Source organism: Felis catus, chromosome A2, assembly GCF_018350175.1.
Source record: "Felis catus isolate Fca126 chromosome A2, F.catus_Fca126_mat1.0, whole genome shotgun sequence".
Lineage (NCBI taxonomy): Eukaryota > Metazoa > Chordata > Mammalia > Carnivora > Felidae > Felis > Felis catus.
The window spans coordinates 59964990-59978410 of record NC_058369.1 but is presented as its reverse complement, the minus strand read 5'-3'; the positions used below and the strand labels follow the sequence as shown (position 1 = coordinate 59978410).

General features: G+C 48.5%; 1 protein-coding gene across 6 annotated transcripts in view; it reads right to left on the bottom strand.

The window, feature by feature from the left end:
* Positions 1-13421, bottom strand: part of ALDH1L1 (aldehyde dehydrogenase 1 family member L1) — a 130460-nt gene that overhangs the window by 77895 nt on the left and 39144 nt on the right. For all 6 annotated transcript variants that reach the window (XM_045052057.1, XM_023250100.2, XM_045052058.1 and 3 more), the window contains exons 5-9: positions 12988-13089; positions 12063-12152; positions 10982-11119; positions 8149-8274; positions 4877-4968 (exon numbers count right to left, since the gene is read on the bottom strand). In XM_045052057.1, the coding sequence (XP_044907992.1) occupies positions 4877-4968; positions 8149-8274; positions 10982-11119; positions 12063-12152; positions 12988-13089 (548 nt within the window). The remainder of the gene's footprint in view (positions 1-4876; positions 4969-8148; positions 8275-10981; positions 11120-12062; positions 12153-12987; positions 13090-13421) is intronic.

The window sequence follows — 13421 nt, the reverse complement described above, 5'->3', positions numbered from 1 at the left end:
AATCAGACAACAAAAGGAAATCAAAGGCATCCAAATTGGCATGGATGAACTCAAGCTTTCACTTCTTGCAGATGACATGATATTATACATGGAAAACCCAATAGGCTCCACCAAAAGTCTGCTAGAACTGATACATGAATTCAGCAAAGTCGCAGGACACAAAATTAATGTACAGAAATCAGTTGCATTCTTATACACTAACAATGAGGCAACAGAAAGAGAATAAAAGAAACTTATCCCATTCACAACTGCACCAGGAATCACAAAATACCTAGGAATAAACCTAACCAAAGACGTAAAAGATCTGTATGCTGAAAACTATAGAAAGCTTATGAAGGAAATTGAAGAAGATACAAAGAAATGGAAAAACATTCTGCGCTCATGGATTGGAAGAATACATTGTTAAAATGTCAATGCTACCCAAAGCAATCTACACATTCAATGCAATCCCAATCAAAATTGCACCAGCATTCTTCTCAAACCTAGAACAAGCCATCCTAAAAATTGTATAGAACCACAAAAGGCCCCTAAGAGCCAAAGTAATATTGAAGAAGAGGACTAAAGTGGGAAGCATCACAATCCCAGACTTTAGCCTCTACTACAAAGCTGTAATCATCAAGACAGCATGGTATTGGCACAAAAACAGACACATAGACCAATGGAACAGAAGACAGACTCCAGAATAGGACACACAAAAGTATGGCCAACTAATCTTTGACAAAGCAGGAAAGAATATCCAAGGGAAAAAAAATACAGTCTCTTTAACAAGTGTTACTGGGAGAACTGGACAGCCACATGCAGAAGAATGAAACTAGACTACTGTCTTACACCATTCACAAAAATAAACTCAAAATGGATGAAGGAGCTGAATGTGAGACAGGAAACCATCAAAACCCTAGAGGAGAAAGCAGGAAAAAACCTCTCTGACCTCAGCTGTGGCAATTTCTTGCTCGACACATCCCCAAAGGCAAGGGAATTAAAAGCAAAAGTGAACTATTGGGACCTCATGAAGATAAAACTGCAAAGGAAACAATCAACAAAACTAAAAGCCAACCGAGGAATGGGAAAAGATATTTGCAAATGACATATCGGACAAAGAGCTAGTATCCAAAATCTATAAAGAGCTCACCAAACTCCACACCCCAAAAACAAATAATCCAGTGAAGAAATGGGCAGAGGACATGAATAGTCACTTCTCTAAAGAAGACATCCAGATGGCCAACAGGCACATGAAAAGATGCTCAAAGTCACTCTTCATCAGTGAAATACAAATCAAAACCACACTGAGATACCACGTCCCCCCAATCAGAGTGGCTAAAATGAACAAATCAGGAGACTATAGATGCTGGAGAGGATGTGGAGAAACGGGAACCCTCTTGCACTGTTGGTGAGATTGCAAACTGATGCAGCCACTCTGGAAAGCAGTGTGGAAGTTCCTCAAAAAATTAAAAATAGATCTACCCTATGACCCAGCAATAGCACTGTTAGGAATTTACCCAAGGGATACAGGAGTGCTGATGCATAGGGGCACTTGTACCCCAATGTTTACAGCAGCACTTTCAACAATAGTCAAATTATGGAAAGAGCCTAAATGTCCACCAACTGACGAATGGATAAAGAAAATGTGGTTTATATATACACAATGGAATACTACTTGGCAATGAGAAAGAATGAAATATGGCCTTTTGTAGCAACGTGGATGGAACTGAAGAGTGTTATGCTAAGGGAAGTAAGTCATACAGAGAAAAATACCATATGTTTTCACTCCTATGTGGATCTTGAGAAACTTAACAGAAGACCATGGAGGAGGGGAAGGGGAAAAAGTTATACAGAGGGAAGGAGGCAAACCATCAGAGACTCTTAAGAACTTAGAATAAACTGAGGGTTTTGGGGGGTGGAAAGGAAGTGAAAGTGGTTGGTAAGCACTGAGGAGGGCACCTTTTGGGATGAGCACTGGGTGTTGTATGGAAACCAATGTGACAATAAATTTCATATTAAAAAAAACGACTCTTTGGCTGATTATCAGTCTGTCTCCTCCCTCAGCTCTTATCAAAAAAAATTGTGGGGTGCCTAGGTGGCTCAGTCCATTAAGCGTCCGAGTTTGGTTCAGGTCATGAACTCACTGCTGGTGAGTTTGAGCCCCACATCGGGTCTGTGCTGACAGCTCACAGTCTGGAGCCTGATTTGGATTCTGTGTCTGTCTCTCTTCCCCTCCCCTGCCCAAGCTCTGTCTCTGTCTCAATCTCTTTCAAATATAAATAAGCATTTAAATTTTTTTTTAATTTGTTAAGAATATAGAATTCATATGTTTTTTTATCATAATAAAAACAAAAGGATATATGGTCTGAAGTATTCTCAAAACAAAAAGTCAGCTTTATCTTCATCCTCCATCAACCTCAGCTCAGAAGCTCTAGACAGCCCTGGGTTGTCCTCAGGACATCATTTTCTCAGATGTCTGATTCTTCTTCTGAGCATAATAAAAACCATTGATTTTATAATTCATACTCACCACCCACACAAGTCAGAGTGAGGTATAAGACACCTGTAGTGCCCAAGGTTTCCAAGCACCGAGGCTCAATTCAGCTTTTATATGTGTGGTAGGTTGAAAAACTGTCCACAAGACTCCCCACCCCCCTTCTGTAGTCCCAGCCTTGAGATGTGACTGCAGCACCTGCCATTGGGAGATGGTGTCCATTTCCTTAATAGGGTCAACTCCATGACTTGATTTGGTTGATACATGTAGTGGATATGATGTGCTCACTTGAACCTTCTGCTTCCTAGGCCCCTACCATGACCATATGAACAAACCTGCACTGGACCTCTGATGGCACTGGCCATCCTGGACCAGCCAGCCCTCCAGCTGACCTGGTAACTGACTGAAAATACGTGAGTCCAGCTGACATCAGTCTGGCCCAAATCACCTGAGCCCAGCCCAAACTGTTGACCCACAGAACCACGACCCTAAAAAGTAGTGGTGTTTTAAGCCACTATGTTTTGGGAAGCTTTGATACACTGCAAAAATTAACAGGTAAAATATGTACCCCCAATTCTCATTATCTCATAATTGCTCTTCTGAATCAAACCCTCCCCAAAACCTTCCCTAGGTGGATGGTATGCAACTCCTTCTCAAATACTATTTACATGATGTTTTTTAAAAACAATTTTAAAATAAAGGAGAGGCCTGTTGTCAGGATGACTGGGCATTACTCAATTCAGCCTTGGGTGGACTTTTCAATTGGGTCAGACAGCAGCTGCATTCTTGGCTCACCCCAGAGTGCAGAGGTTAGTCTCCTCCCTGTTTTTTCCCCAAAGGTCTTGGAAACATGTAAGTCTTCCCTTGTGTTCAGGGGGACTAGAGTTCACACATCCTTTTTCATCCTGGGTCCCTTTCCTTATCAGTGCCTCCTCTGATCAGCACTGCTCACTCTACAGCCCTACCGAGGGAACCAAAATGCAGAGGGCTGTTGAGTGTTTCTCTGACATTCTCCTGCACACCTTATCAATATCACAGCTTTGCTTAATTTCCCATGTGAATTTTTCTCTACTTGAGTGAGCTCCACAGAGTTTCCTTTGCACCTTCTTCAAGTACAAGAATCCTCTCCCCACATGTGGTATACATCTCTGCTTCTGCCTTCACAGCACCCACTTCTCCTGCCTCTACCAATAGCACTGACACTTTCCAAGGAAACAACTTTCTCCTCCCTTTCCAGAGATGTGGGTTGAATGTAGTCCTTTCAACCCTTGACGCCGGAGGTAGGCACATGACCCAGCTTTGGCCAATCAGAGCATGCCTGCTCCTGGCCAGCGATTGGTTCTTATTGGGGCACATGACTCCACCAGCTCCTATCAAATTCAAGTCTAGGACTTATGTGGAGACTGCCATGAGAACATCACCTTTTCACTGGGGATGCTGATAACACAAGAAATTAGAACAGAACTACTGTGCAGGCAATGTGTCACTATGAGGAGAAATCCTCCCCCGAAATGAAGCAACAGACAATGACAATGTTAACGATGTAATTTGAGTGTTTGGAGTAACCAGCCCTGCCTAAAGAAAGCTACCATGGAACGTTTGACTTGGTTGTTCTTTTTTGTTTAAACCAGACTGAACTAAGTTACTGTTGCTTGCAAACAAAGATGTTCTACCATATCCACATTCATCCCTTTATACAAATTAGAACTTACTGCTGTTAAATGGAAAGCAGGACAATACATATGAGGTTGAAGAATGGGTAACCTACTCTGTGGTGACCTCTAGCTGCCCATTTTCTTTCCCTACACACCTTGGCTTTCACTGGAGGGAGTTGGGGCTTGTAGCAGTTTTAAAACAGAGTCACACAGTCTTTGATCCTCCTCCCACTGAGGCCTGGGTCTCAGTGCCCAGCCCTTGCCCTCAAATCTGGTCAGGACTGTGACTGCTGAAAACAATCAGGTCAGTGGCATTGATGTCATGTGTCCCCCAGGCTGGGTCCACATCTACCTTGTTTCCTGGCATCAGCATTCTCAGAGCCACAAGCCACCACTTACAAGTCCAAATCCCAAAGCAGCCACTTTGGGGCCTCAACACATAGGTACCTGGTTGGCAGTAACACCTCAGCAGCCACCAGCCCTCCAGGCCCATGCACCAGGCATGACAGAGAGAGACTAGCTTGGAGGAAGATATCCCTGCCTGTCTCTTCCAGCTGCTACCAGCCCACTCACCCACTGCCATTCAAGATGATCCCCTGAGGCCTGCACATGCAGGTCTTTTATGAATCCCTGACCTGAATGATCCAAAGCATAAGAAATGATGGTTGTTTCCTGCTACTGAGTCTTGGCATTGCTTGTGATACGGCCATTGACACCCGGGGCCAGACCTCTCCAATCCCAGCCTTACCTCACAACATCCACTGATGCAGCCCCTGACTTAAAGAAATCAGTGGAGTCTTCCACCTCTAGGACACTGGGGAGAATCCGTTTCCAGGCACTCTGAAAAACAGGCATGGTGAGAACAGGGTTCCCTGGGGAACCAGGGGCATGTGTCTTCTGGGTGAGAGCAGCCCCTGCTGTGGGCTTGCCCCACCTGCTGCCAGGCTGGGCTCTGTCCACTCCATGGTGCTGCTGCTCCCAGGCTCCTGGGGTGACTGTGTCCTTGGGGAAGTAGGAGCCCAGGGAGTTCAGCTGTCCTCAGCTCCTTTGGGATCCCTACACCATTTCAGTGCAGCAGGAAGAGTATACATACAGAGCTCAGGGCTTGGCTGTGCACCAGCTGCTCCCCAGCCCCCTTCACACCCAGCCTCACCTTGGTGCTCTCATCCGGGTGAGGTTCCCAGAGTGATCCTGGTGTTTGGGTGTGTTGCAGTGTAGAAAGGAAAGGAAAGTGGGTGGGAGTTCTGAGGGTGAAAACAAGGTACTTTGATGGGGTTCAGGAGGCCTGGGTCTTTTTCTCACAGACAGGCTAGCTGGTTCTGTGACCATCTGTCCCACGGCCTGCAAAAGTCAGCAGTGCCCACCAGCCAGCCTTGTGGGTGAGTGTGGAAAGGCCAGTGTGAGTGGGCAACACCATCCAGAATTCTAAGAAGGCCATCCAGTGGATCAGGATGGGACAATTGTTCTGTGGGTGAGCTCCCAGTCAGGCCTATGAGGACAGGAGCATCAAGATGCCTCACACTCTGCCTGAGCTTCAGACAGTGTTTGGCTGGTCACTGGGCCAGATGGAAGTGGTCAGGCCCAATTAGGACCTGGCCCAACCTCTCCCTGGTTCCTTCTTTTGTTCTTTGAAAGGTGTCATGGTTTTGCTCTTCCCATCCTCATTGTGACCATCAGCAGCCATGCTAAGCCATTCCCTGTCCCCACTTGACTACTGCCTGTCCTCCACACCTCTGCCTGGGCCCTTGCCTACCAGTGAGGTCCTTCTCTGGACCTCCAGCTCATGTTTAAATCCTAAGCATCCTCCAGGACCAACTGCCATGGCCCCTCTTCCCTGAACCCTTCACTGACTGCTCTGCCTGCTCTTCAGACTCAGGTGGCCTGGGGCCACAGGTCACCTGCTGGTATGTGGACACCAGCATGATGCCTATGGGATGCACCAGCCCTCATCAGATGTGTGTGGAACCTCTGAAAGGCAGTGGACCCTAAACCCACACGGCCTGTTCACACCCTAGCTTGGCTCCTGACAAGCCATGGAGATGCAGAGAGTCTCTCAGTGCCTCTGTTTCCTCATCTGTGAAAGGATCTGATAATGGCTGTGGGGGATTCCTCACACGAGGCAGGCAGAGTACCTGATGTACAGAAAGACCACAACAATGCAAATTTTGTTCCATTGCTAGGCTCTCTCCACCAACACCAGAGGCCCACACTGGCCTCTCCTCCCCAGCCATTTCTGCTCCACCCCAGTCACCTCCAGACCATGCATTCTGAAAGAGCCAGTCCAGCTAGGACCAACAGGTGTAATAATAATGATGCCAAGGATGACCAAGAGGCCATGCGGCATAGCATGATAGTGGTGGAGGCCAGGAATTCAGGCCCACCAGCTGGGCTCCATGCCTAGGCCTGCGCTCATCTCTTGTGACCCCACCTTGGGCCTCAGGCTCCTCTGCTGGGAGCTGAAAGTAATAGAAACACCTACTTCATAGTTGTTACAGTAATTAAACACACTACTGTTCCTGAAGTGATTGGAACACTGCTGCACAGTGTACACACTCTGCAAGTACGTGCTTCTTTTGATGACCCTTAGGCTCCCTGCCCACGTTTACTGAGGTCCTTATAGGTGCTGTTAAACTGCCCGTTTCCATGTGTGTTCTCTCCTCTACCACTCACAACACCCATGGATATGCAGTTTATTCAAGTGCACAGATGAAGGACACAGTCACAACAGCTTTTGACTCAGGCCTAGCTCTACACACACACAACCTTACCTCACCCCAAGGGCCACTCAGCTGTAAGCCCCAGAAGGCTAGTTTGTCCAGCTGGCCCTGTAACTCCAGGGCAAGTACAGGGCTGGGGCCAGAACAGCTCCTCCAAAATATTTTTGAATGAACAGGCTTCTCTCTCTCTCTCTCTCTCTCTCTCTCTCTCTCTCTCTCTTTACAGACATTCAGAAAGTTCAGCTTTCTACTGAGGAAGTGCTTGGTGCCCTCTGGAGCAGAATAAGCTTCTCGTGTCCCTTCCCTGCTGGGTACTGTCTTTAGCACTTGTCATCAACACCCACAGTCACCACTGTGGCTGCTGACTGGCCCATGTCCTCTCATCCAGCCCTCCTTCCCCCAGAATTCTCTCCACTCAGGTCTCAGGTCAAACCCTCCCCTTCTCCTGCCCAAGGAAGCCTGCCCTGGTTATTCCTTCTAAAGTTGTCCCCCAGCCTCCAAGGACCTTGTTCCCATCAACCTGTTATTTCACTCTTGGCCTGAAATTATCTGTTCATTTGTTTGGCTGTTCATTGGCTGTTTTCCCCCATGGAAAGGGACACTTCATGAGAAGTGCTGGCTTAGCACTCAGCATTTGATAGGAGCTCATATGTATTTCTTAAGTCATTGATTACATGGTTGAACAAGTGAATGCTTGAAAATTCATCCACAGCCTTCATTCATAAAGGTTAAATACCATCCATACTATGCCTTCCAGGGAGAAGGAAGTGGGCAGAGGGAGCAGGAAGGACCAGGAACAAGTCTGGGAGGTGACCACTGACTGGGCTTGCAGTGGAAGGGACTGAGTCTCAGAGAGTGAAGTGATCTCCTGCATCATCCATGACTGCTGTACTGGAGTCCAGGTCTGCCTGACTATGACACCCAGGCTGGTCACAGTGCAGGAGGCTCCCTCTCAGGGAGCTTTTCTGGAAAGTTACACTGCACACATTCTCATCAAAGGGCCATGGATTTGGCACCAACCTTTTCCACCTATTCCAGGGGCTTCTTCATCTGTCCACTCTTGACAGTGAGTCCCTAGAAGAGTCAGACCCAGTTGGCCAAATCCCAGTGTCCCAGTGACAGAGGAAAAGAGCAAGGGGGCATCAGAAAGTCCCAAGACATGATAGAACCAACACGGTGCCCAGGGTCAGCACATACATCTACAGAGGGTGTACACATCCAACTCCAGGGAGTGTGAGTCAAAAAACACAGATGCAGTGCACAACCTGCAAAACCAGACAGAATCCCTGAAGGGGGCTTTTACCCGCACAGTCTCTGCCATGACCAGTTCTGCCTCTGTCAGCTCAAGGACACTGCTGTCTGCTCCGCTGAAGAAGCGTGAGGCTGGGATCATCCTGCCATCCTCCAGCTGGATGTTCTTCACCAGAAGCTGCAAAAAGAAGGCTTCACAGTACCTGTGGTTGTCTGCATGGCAAGGAAGAGAGCAATTCCACACGGAGCACTGTGCTGGGCTCCCCACACACTTCGTCTCCAACCCTCACCACAAGAAAGGTACAAGATTAATGAGGAGGGACGTTCACAGTGGAGACACTGCTCTTCCAGGAACACAGAGGAAACTGTAGAGCTCACTTCTCCGTCACCCACCCCCCTTCTCACTTCTTTTTAAGTGTAATGATTTTATTATTTCCATAAAAATGCCTACTTATTAGACAAAAGTAATTCAAGCACTACTCGGAATATGAATCAAGAAAACAACTAGGGGCGCCTGGGTGGCTCAGTCAGTTAAGCATCCAACTCCAGCTCAGGTCATGATCTTATGATTTGTGAGTTTGGGCCCCACATTGGGCTCTGAGCTGACAGCTTGGAGCCTGGAGCCTGCTTCAGATTCTGTGTCTCCCCCTCTCTCTCTCTGCCCTTTCCCTACTTGTGCGCGCGCTCTCTCTCTCTCTCTCTCTCAAAAATAAACAAACATTAAAAAAAAAAAAAAGAAAAGTTATCACCCAGTAGCCCAGCTGGAAACCCCATGGAAAGCTCTGGTGAAGATCATCAGATGCCCCCTAGGGGGCAGAGGTGGGAAAAGGAGCAGACACGGATGTCTGTGTTTGACAAGAGTGGTTTACAAGAATGGTAGGGGCGCCTGGGTGGCTCAGTATGTTACGCGTCCGACTTCAGTTCAGGTCATGATCTCACGGTTTGTGAGCTGGAGCACTGTGTCGGGCTCTGTGCTGACAGCTCAGAGCCTGGAGCCTGCTTCGGATTCTGTGTCTCCTTCTCTCTCTGCCCTCCCCCACTCACACTCTGTCTGTCTCTCTCTCTCTCTCAAAAATAAATAAACGTTAAAAAAAAATTTTTAGTTGGGATGAGCACTGGGTGTTGTATGGAAACCAATTTGACAATAAATTATATATAATAAATAAATAAATAAATAAATAAATAAATAAATAAATAAATATTAAAAATTAAAAAAAAATTATAAGAACGGTACACTCTCTATATGCCCTGACATAACTGAAGCCAGATTCCCTGCTTGGCCTCCACCCTCTTGACTTTTGAAGATATTCTGGAGCTTTCTGTGAGCTAAAGCCCAGCTAGACCCAGCTAAAAGTTCCTGAAAGATACTTCAACCAAGGGTTCCGCCAAGGCTACTTCCTTTGCTTTGCTGTCCCCTGTGGACATCACAGAGGGCACAGTTGTTGCCCCCTACCCAGAGCTCCTCCTAGCCCGTGTTCCCATCCTCCAGCTGCTGCGGTATTGGTCGTTAGCAGTCTACATGTACCTTCCTCCTCCATGGCTTTTGGCGGATAAGTGCAGCCATGCATAGAGAGGCCCAGGGCTGATGCCTCATTGCCACCCTCCTTCTCCAGGGGCAGCAGAAACTGAGGACTTAGCGATGTGAGTATGCAGGGGCACAATCAGCAGATGCAATTCACCCTGCAGTGCCTGGGATCAGACAGAAGATGGCAGACTCCAGAACCCTTATATCTTTGCTTAGCACTGTCCTCTGCCCCAGTCTAGCCCTACATTGTATGAGATTTTCCAAGAGTACTCCCTCAATAAGTCACATGCACAAGAACTCCTGTCTCAGACACTGCTTCAAAGGAACTTGACCCAAGACAGATAGCATCTTTCAACTGCATGTATCCATCATGAATACCTAAAACACCCACTCACTATACATTGCAGACATTAAAGGCATCCTCAGGCCCTCCAATGGCAAGACACAGCAAGATAGGCACCCAGAGTGAGCTCGCATCCATCCCCAGCAAAGCTGTTCCACATTCTATCTGGTCTATACACACTGATGCAGCCAATGATTCCATATCCATGAGATTTGTTGAAATCTCCACAGTGTTTGGAGACCCCTGCTTGTACTCTTTCCCTGCCCCCAGTATCTTAAAGTCCAGACCTGCCCAACCACTGTACAGAGGGAGTATTAACCTGGGGATCAGAGCCAGAATTTTAAGGCTTGAATCCCCACTCTGCCACAAATTAACTTGGTGATGTTGGGAGGGTTATTTAAACCTCTTTGCTTCAGTTTTCTCTGCTGTCAAATGGGTATAATATTAATACATATCTCATATAGTTGTTGGGAAAATCAAATTTAATAGATCTAAATTGTTTTAAAATAGTGCCAAGGCACACAGAAGGCACTGCATAAATAGTAGCTGTTACTCAGAGTCGTGGAGTCTGCTAACATGAGTCAGGGCATGTTGTGTGCCTGGCATGGCTCCAGGGGTTCTCACGATGATGTCCCTGTTCAGAAAGAAGGAAACTGAGGCACAGAGATTCAGTCACCACACCCAGTGGCACCTGGACACTCTGCTGGACTGAAAGGAGGCTGCAAATTCAGGGCTCCCAGCAAAGAGCCTCTCCCTGATTCTGATACCCTCACAGGGCACCCAACTCTGGCTGGGGGGCCTGGTCACAAAGAGCAAGGGGCCAGCCTTCCCTGAACAGGGAAGTGGGTTGGGTGCAAGCAAGGGGTTTTCCAGGGGTTTTCCTGGAGACTACAGTCTCACTTTCCCATGATTTCTCCAGAGTAGCCTGGGGTCTAACTGCCAGGGCTGAGCACCTGGACATGTGTGTGTCGCCTGGAGCCTAAAGTACAGACATCTGACCCATAGCAGAACCATTACCATTCTGTCATCATTCCCGAAAAGGATGAGTCCCGCTTTGGTGACTATCCCCGGCTGATGAGCTCCTGGGATAGGCAAGGCTTCTCCCTCAGGCACCAGGCCTGCAGTGTTTAGCGTTGAGTTGAAGAAAGTCAGCTTCTGTTGAGGACAGGAAAACCAAAAGATGGTAGATGAAAGAGGCCCCCACTGCTGGCATTCCAGGCAAGGTCGAACAAGGGCTAAGGGGTTGAAAGGGAGCTGGGCATGGCTAGGGGGAGGAGAGAGGCAGCTAGGGCAGCCACAACACAAGACTAGTCCTAGGCAACCCCTAGGACTCTGCCCCAGTAGCACAAACAAGACCTGGAAGAGCCTCAGAGTCCTCAGGGAGCCCTCAAGTTCTATGTGCCCCTAGGATCCTATGTATTGGCCGCTGGCCTCAGACCTCAGGTGGAGAGACACTAGGAGAAAATCTGCCCAAGGCATCACAGAGTACCCTGGGGATGCCACTAAGCACTGGTCACATTGCATAGAATCTTGTGGTGATGGGGGGAGCAGAGAGACTCATGGATGGAGTCTGGGGAGTTGGTCAGCAGTCAGGGGTTTGGACAGTCTGAGGCTTTGTGGAGAACAAGACTGCCCTCTGTGGGGAGCAGATTGTTCCCAATGACGGTCCTGCCAAATCCCCATACCTCTTGAGAGCTTGTGAGTGCCAGGGCTCACCATCTGCAGTATATGGACTGCCCAATGCCCAAGCCCTAGCCTGAGCATGGTACTCCGCCCCACTGGGACCAAGTCAAAGTCATAGCTGGACTTGGGATCTCTGCAAGCCCATGGGTGGGAGTCAAAATATTTTACAACCAACATAGCTTGAACCCAGAGCTGTTGCAGGGATCCAGAGGCCTTGAGCTGGGCTGGAACTTTATCCTTTAGCCACCAGATGGTGGACAGATCTAATGGTCCTAGGAGAGGGACTGAGGTGACTGGGGGCACTTGGGTGGGTTTGGGGGTCTAGGCAGTGACTCTTTGACAGCCAGTTCAGACATATTTTGATAGCAGGGCACACGAGTGTATCCAACCCAATCCTAGCCAAGTACAAACACACCTGCCCACAGGCCTCTGTCCAGGCGCCTGGCACCTTGTCGTTCCCTCGGATCCAGTTATGAATCGCCTCTGCTGACTGCTCCCAGTTGATCTGTTGGGCAGGACGTGTGTGCTCAGCCAGTCTCTTCCCCACTCCTTGGCCATCCAGACAACACACCTGTTCTCTCCTTCCCTTCCCCACCACCCTCCAACCTCCCACTTCCCACCCTCCCCAACCTGTCCTGCACCCTGATGAACCCTGACTGAGTGGAGCCCTGGGGAATGAGCTGGGACATCTGGCTTCCTGTTGGGCACTGGTCTGAGTCCCTGAGCTGGCACAGGCCAATCTCTGGTACCCCAGCTCTGGGTGCTCTCTGACCCCAGCCTTTCACTGGTTGTGTAAACTTTAGGAGGATGATTGGGGAAGATAACACTCAGTTAAGGTGGCCAAGGCCTGACACAGACTCCCCAGCAGAGTGCAGGCTCATCCCATAGGCCCCCCAACAGCTTCTCCTCACTTGTAGGGCTCACATAGACCCCTATGCACCCATAAGCCCTGATCAGAGGTACAGCCCATAAGCTTCCCCATGCCCAAAGCTGCAGTAGCTCTGAGAAACTGAATTACTTCTCGGATCTCATCTTAGAGACTTCCAGCACTGTGGCTGATGTTTTACACACTGCCCCACCTCAGCTCTTCTCCCTGGAGACCCTGCCTGTCCATTCTTCCTAAAGGAGAACAGAGAACAACCCAGAACACACACTGTTGCCTGCCTGTCCACGTGTCAGAGGAACTTTGCTCACACTTCTCCTGCGTGGGCTGCTCTCTCTTCAGGCCTTAAACAATTATAGCTTGGCTAGTCAGCCTAAACCCCAGCTTCCCTGGGACACCCTTTGCACCCCAGCACATGCATGGGCAGCCTTTGGGGTGAGCAGGGCTCTGCACTCACCTTGGCTGTTTCCTTCTTCTGAATACCCTCGTAGGTGGCTCCTTCCTCAGGCTGGGGGAGTCTGGGGGCTTTGCCTTCGGCGATCAGCCTCACAGCCTGCACCTGGGGAGACCAGGTCAGTTAGCATCCCCAGCATTACAACCCTCCCCTCACTCCCAGGCCCTGGGCTCACCATGAACCTGGACTCAGCCCCACACTGACCAGACTTGCCTGGCTCCATGCCAGGTACTCCATGGGTACCCAAGGAATATCCCTGATAGGAATGGGTACAGTTAGTCTGAATCTAATTCCATTCTGAAGGAGGAGTACAAAACCCTGCCATCTCTACCAAACACAGTTTTAGAAGATTATATAGAAGATCTTATACCTTCTGAGAACTTAGATTATATAAACTACAAAGCCCTATACAGATGTAACAAACACAATTCCCATAT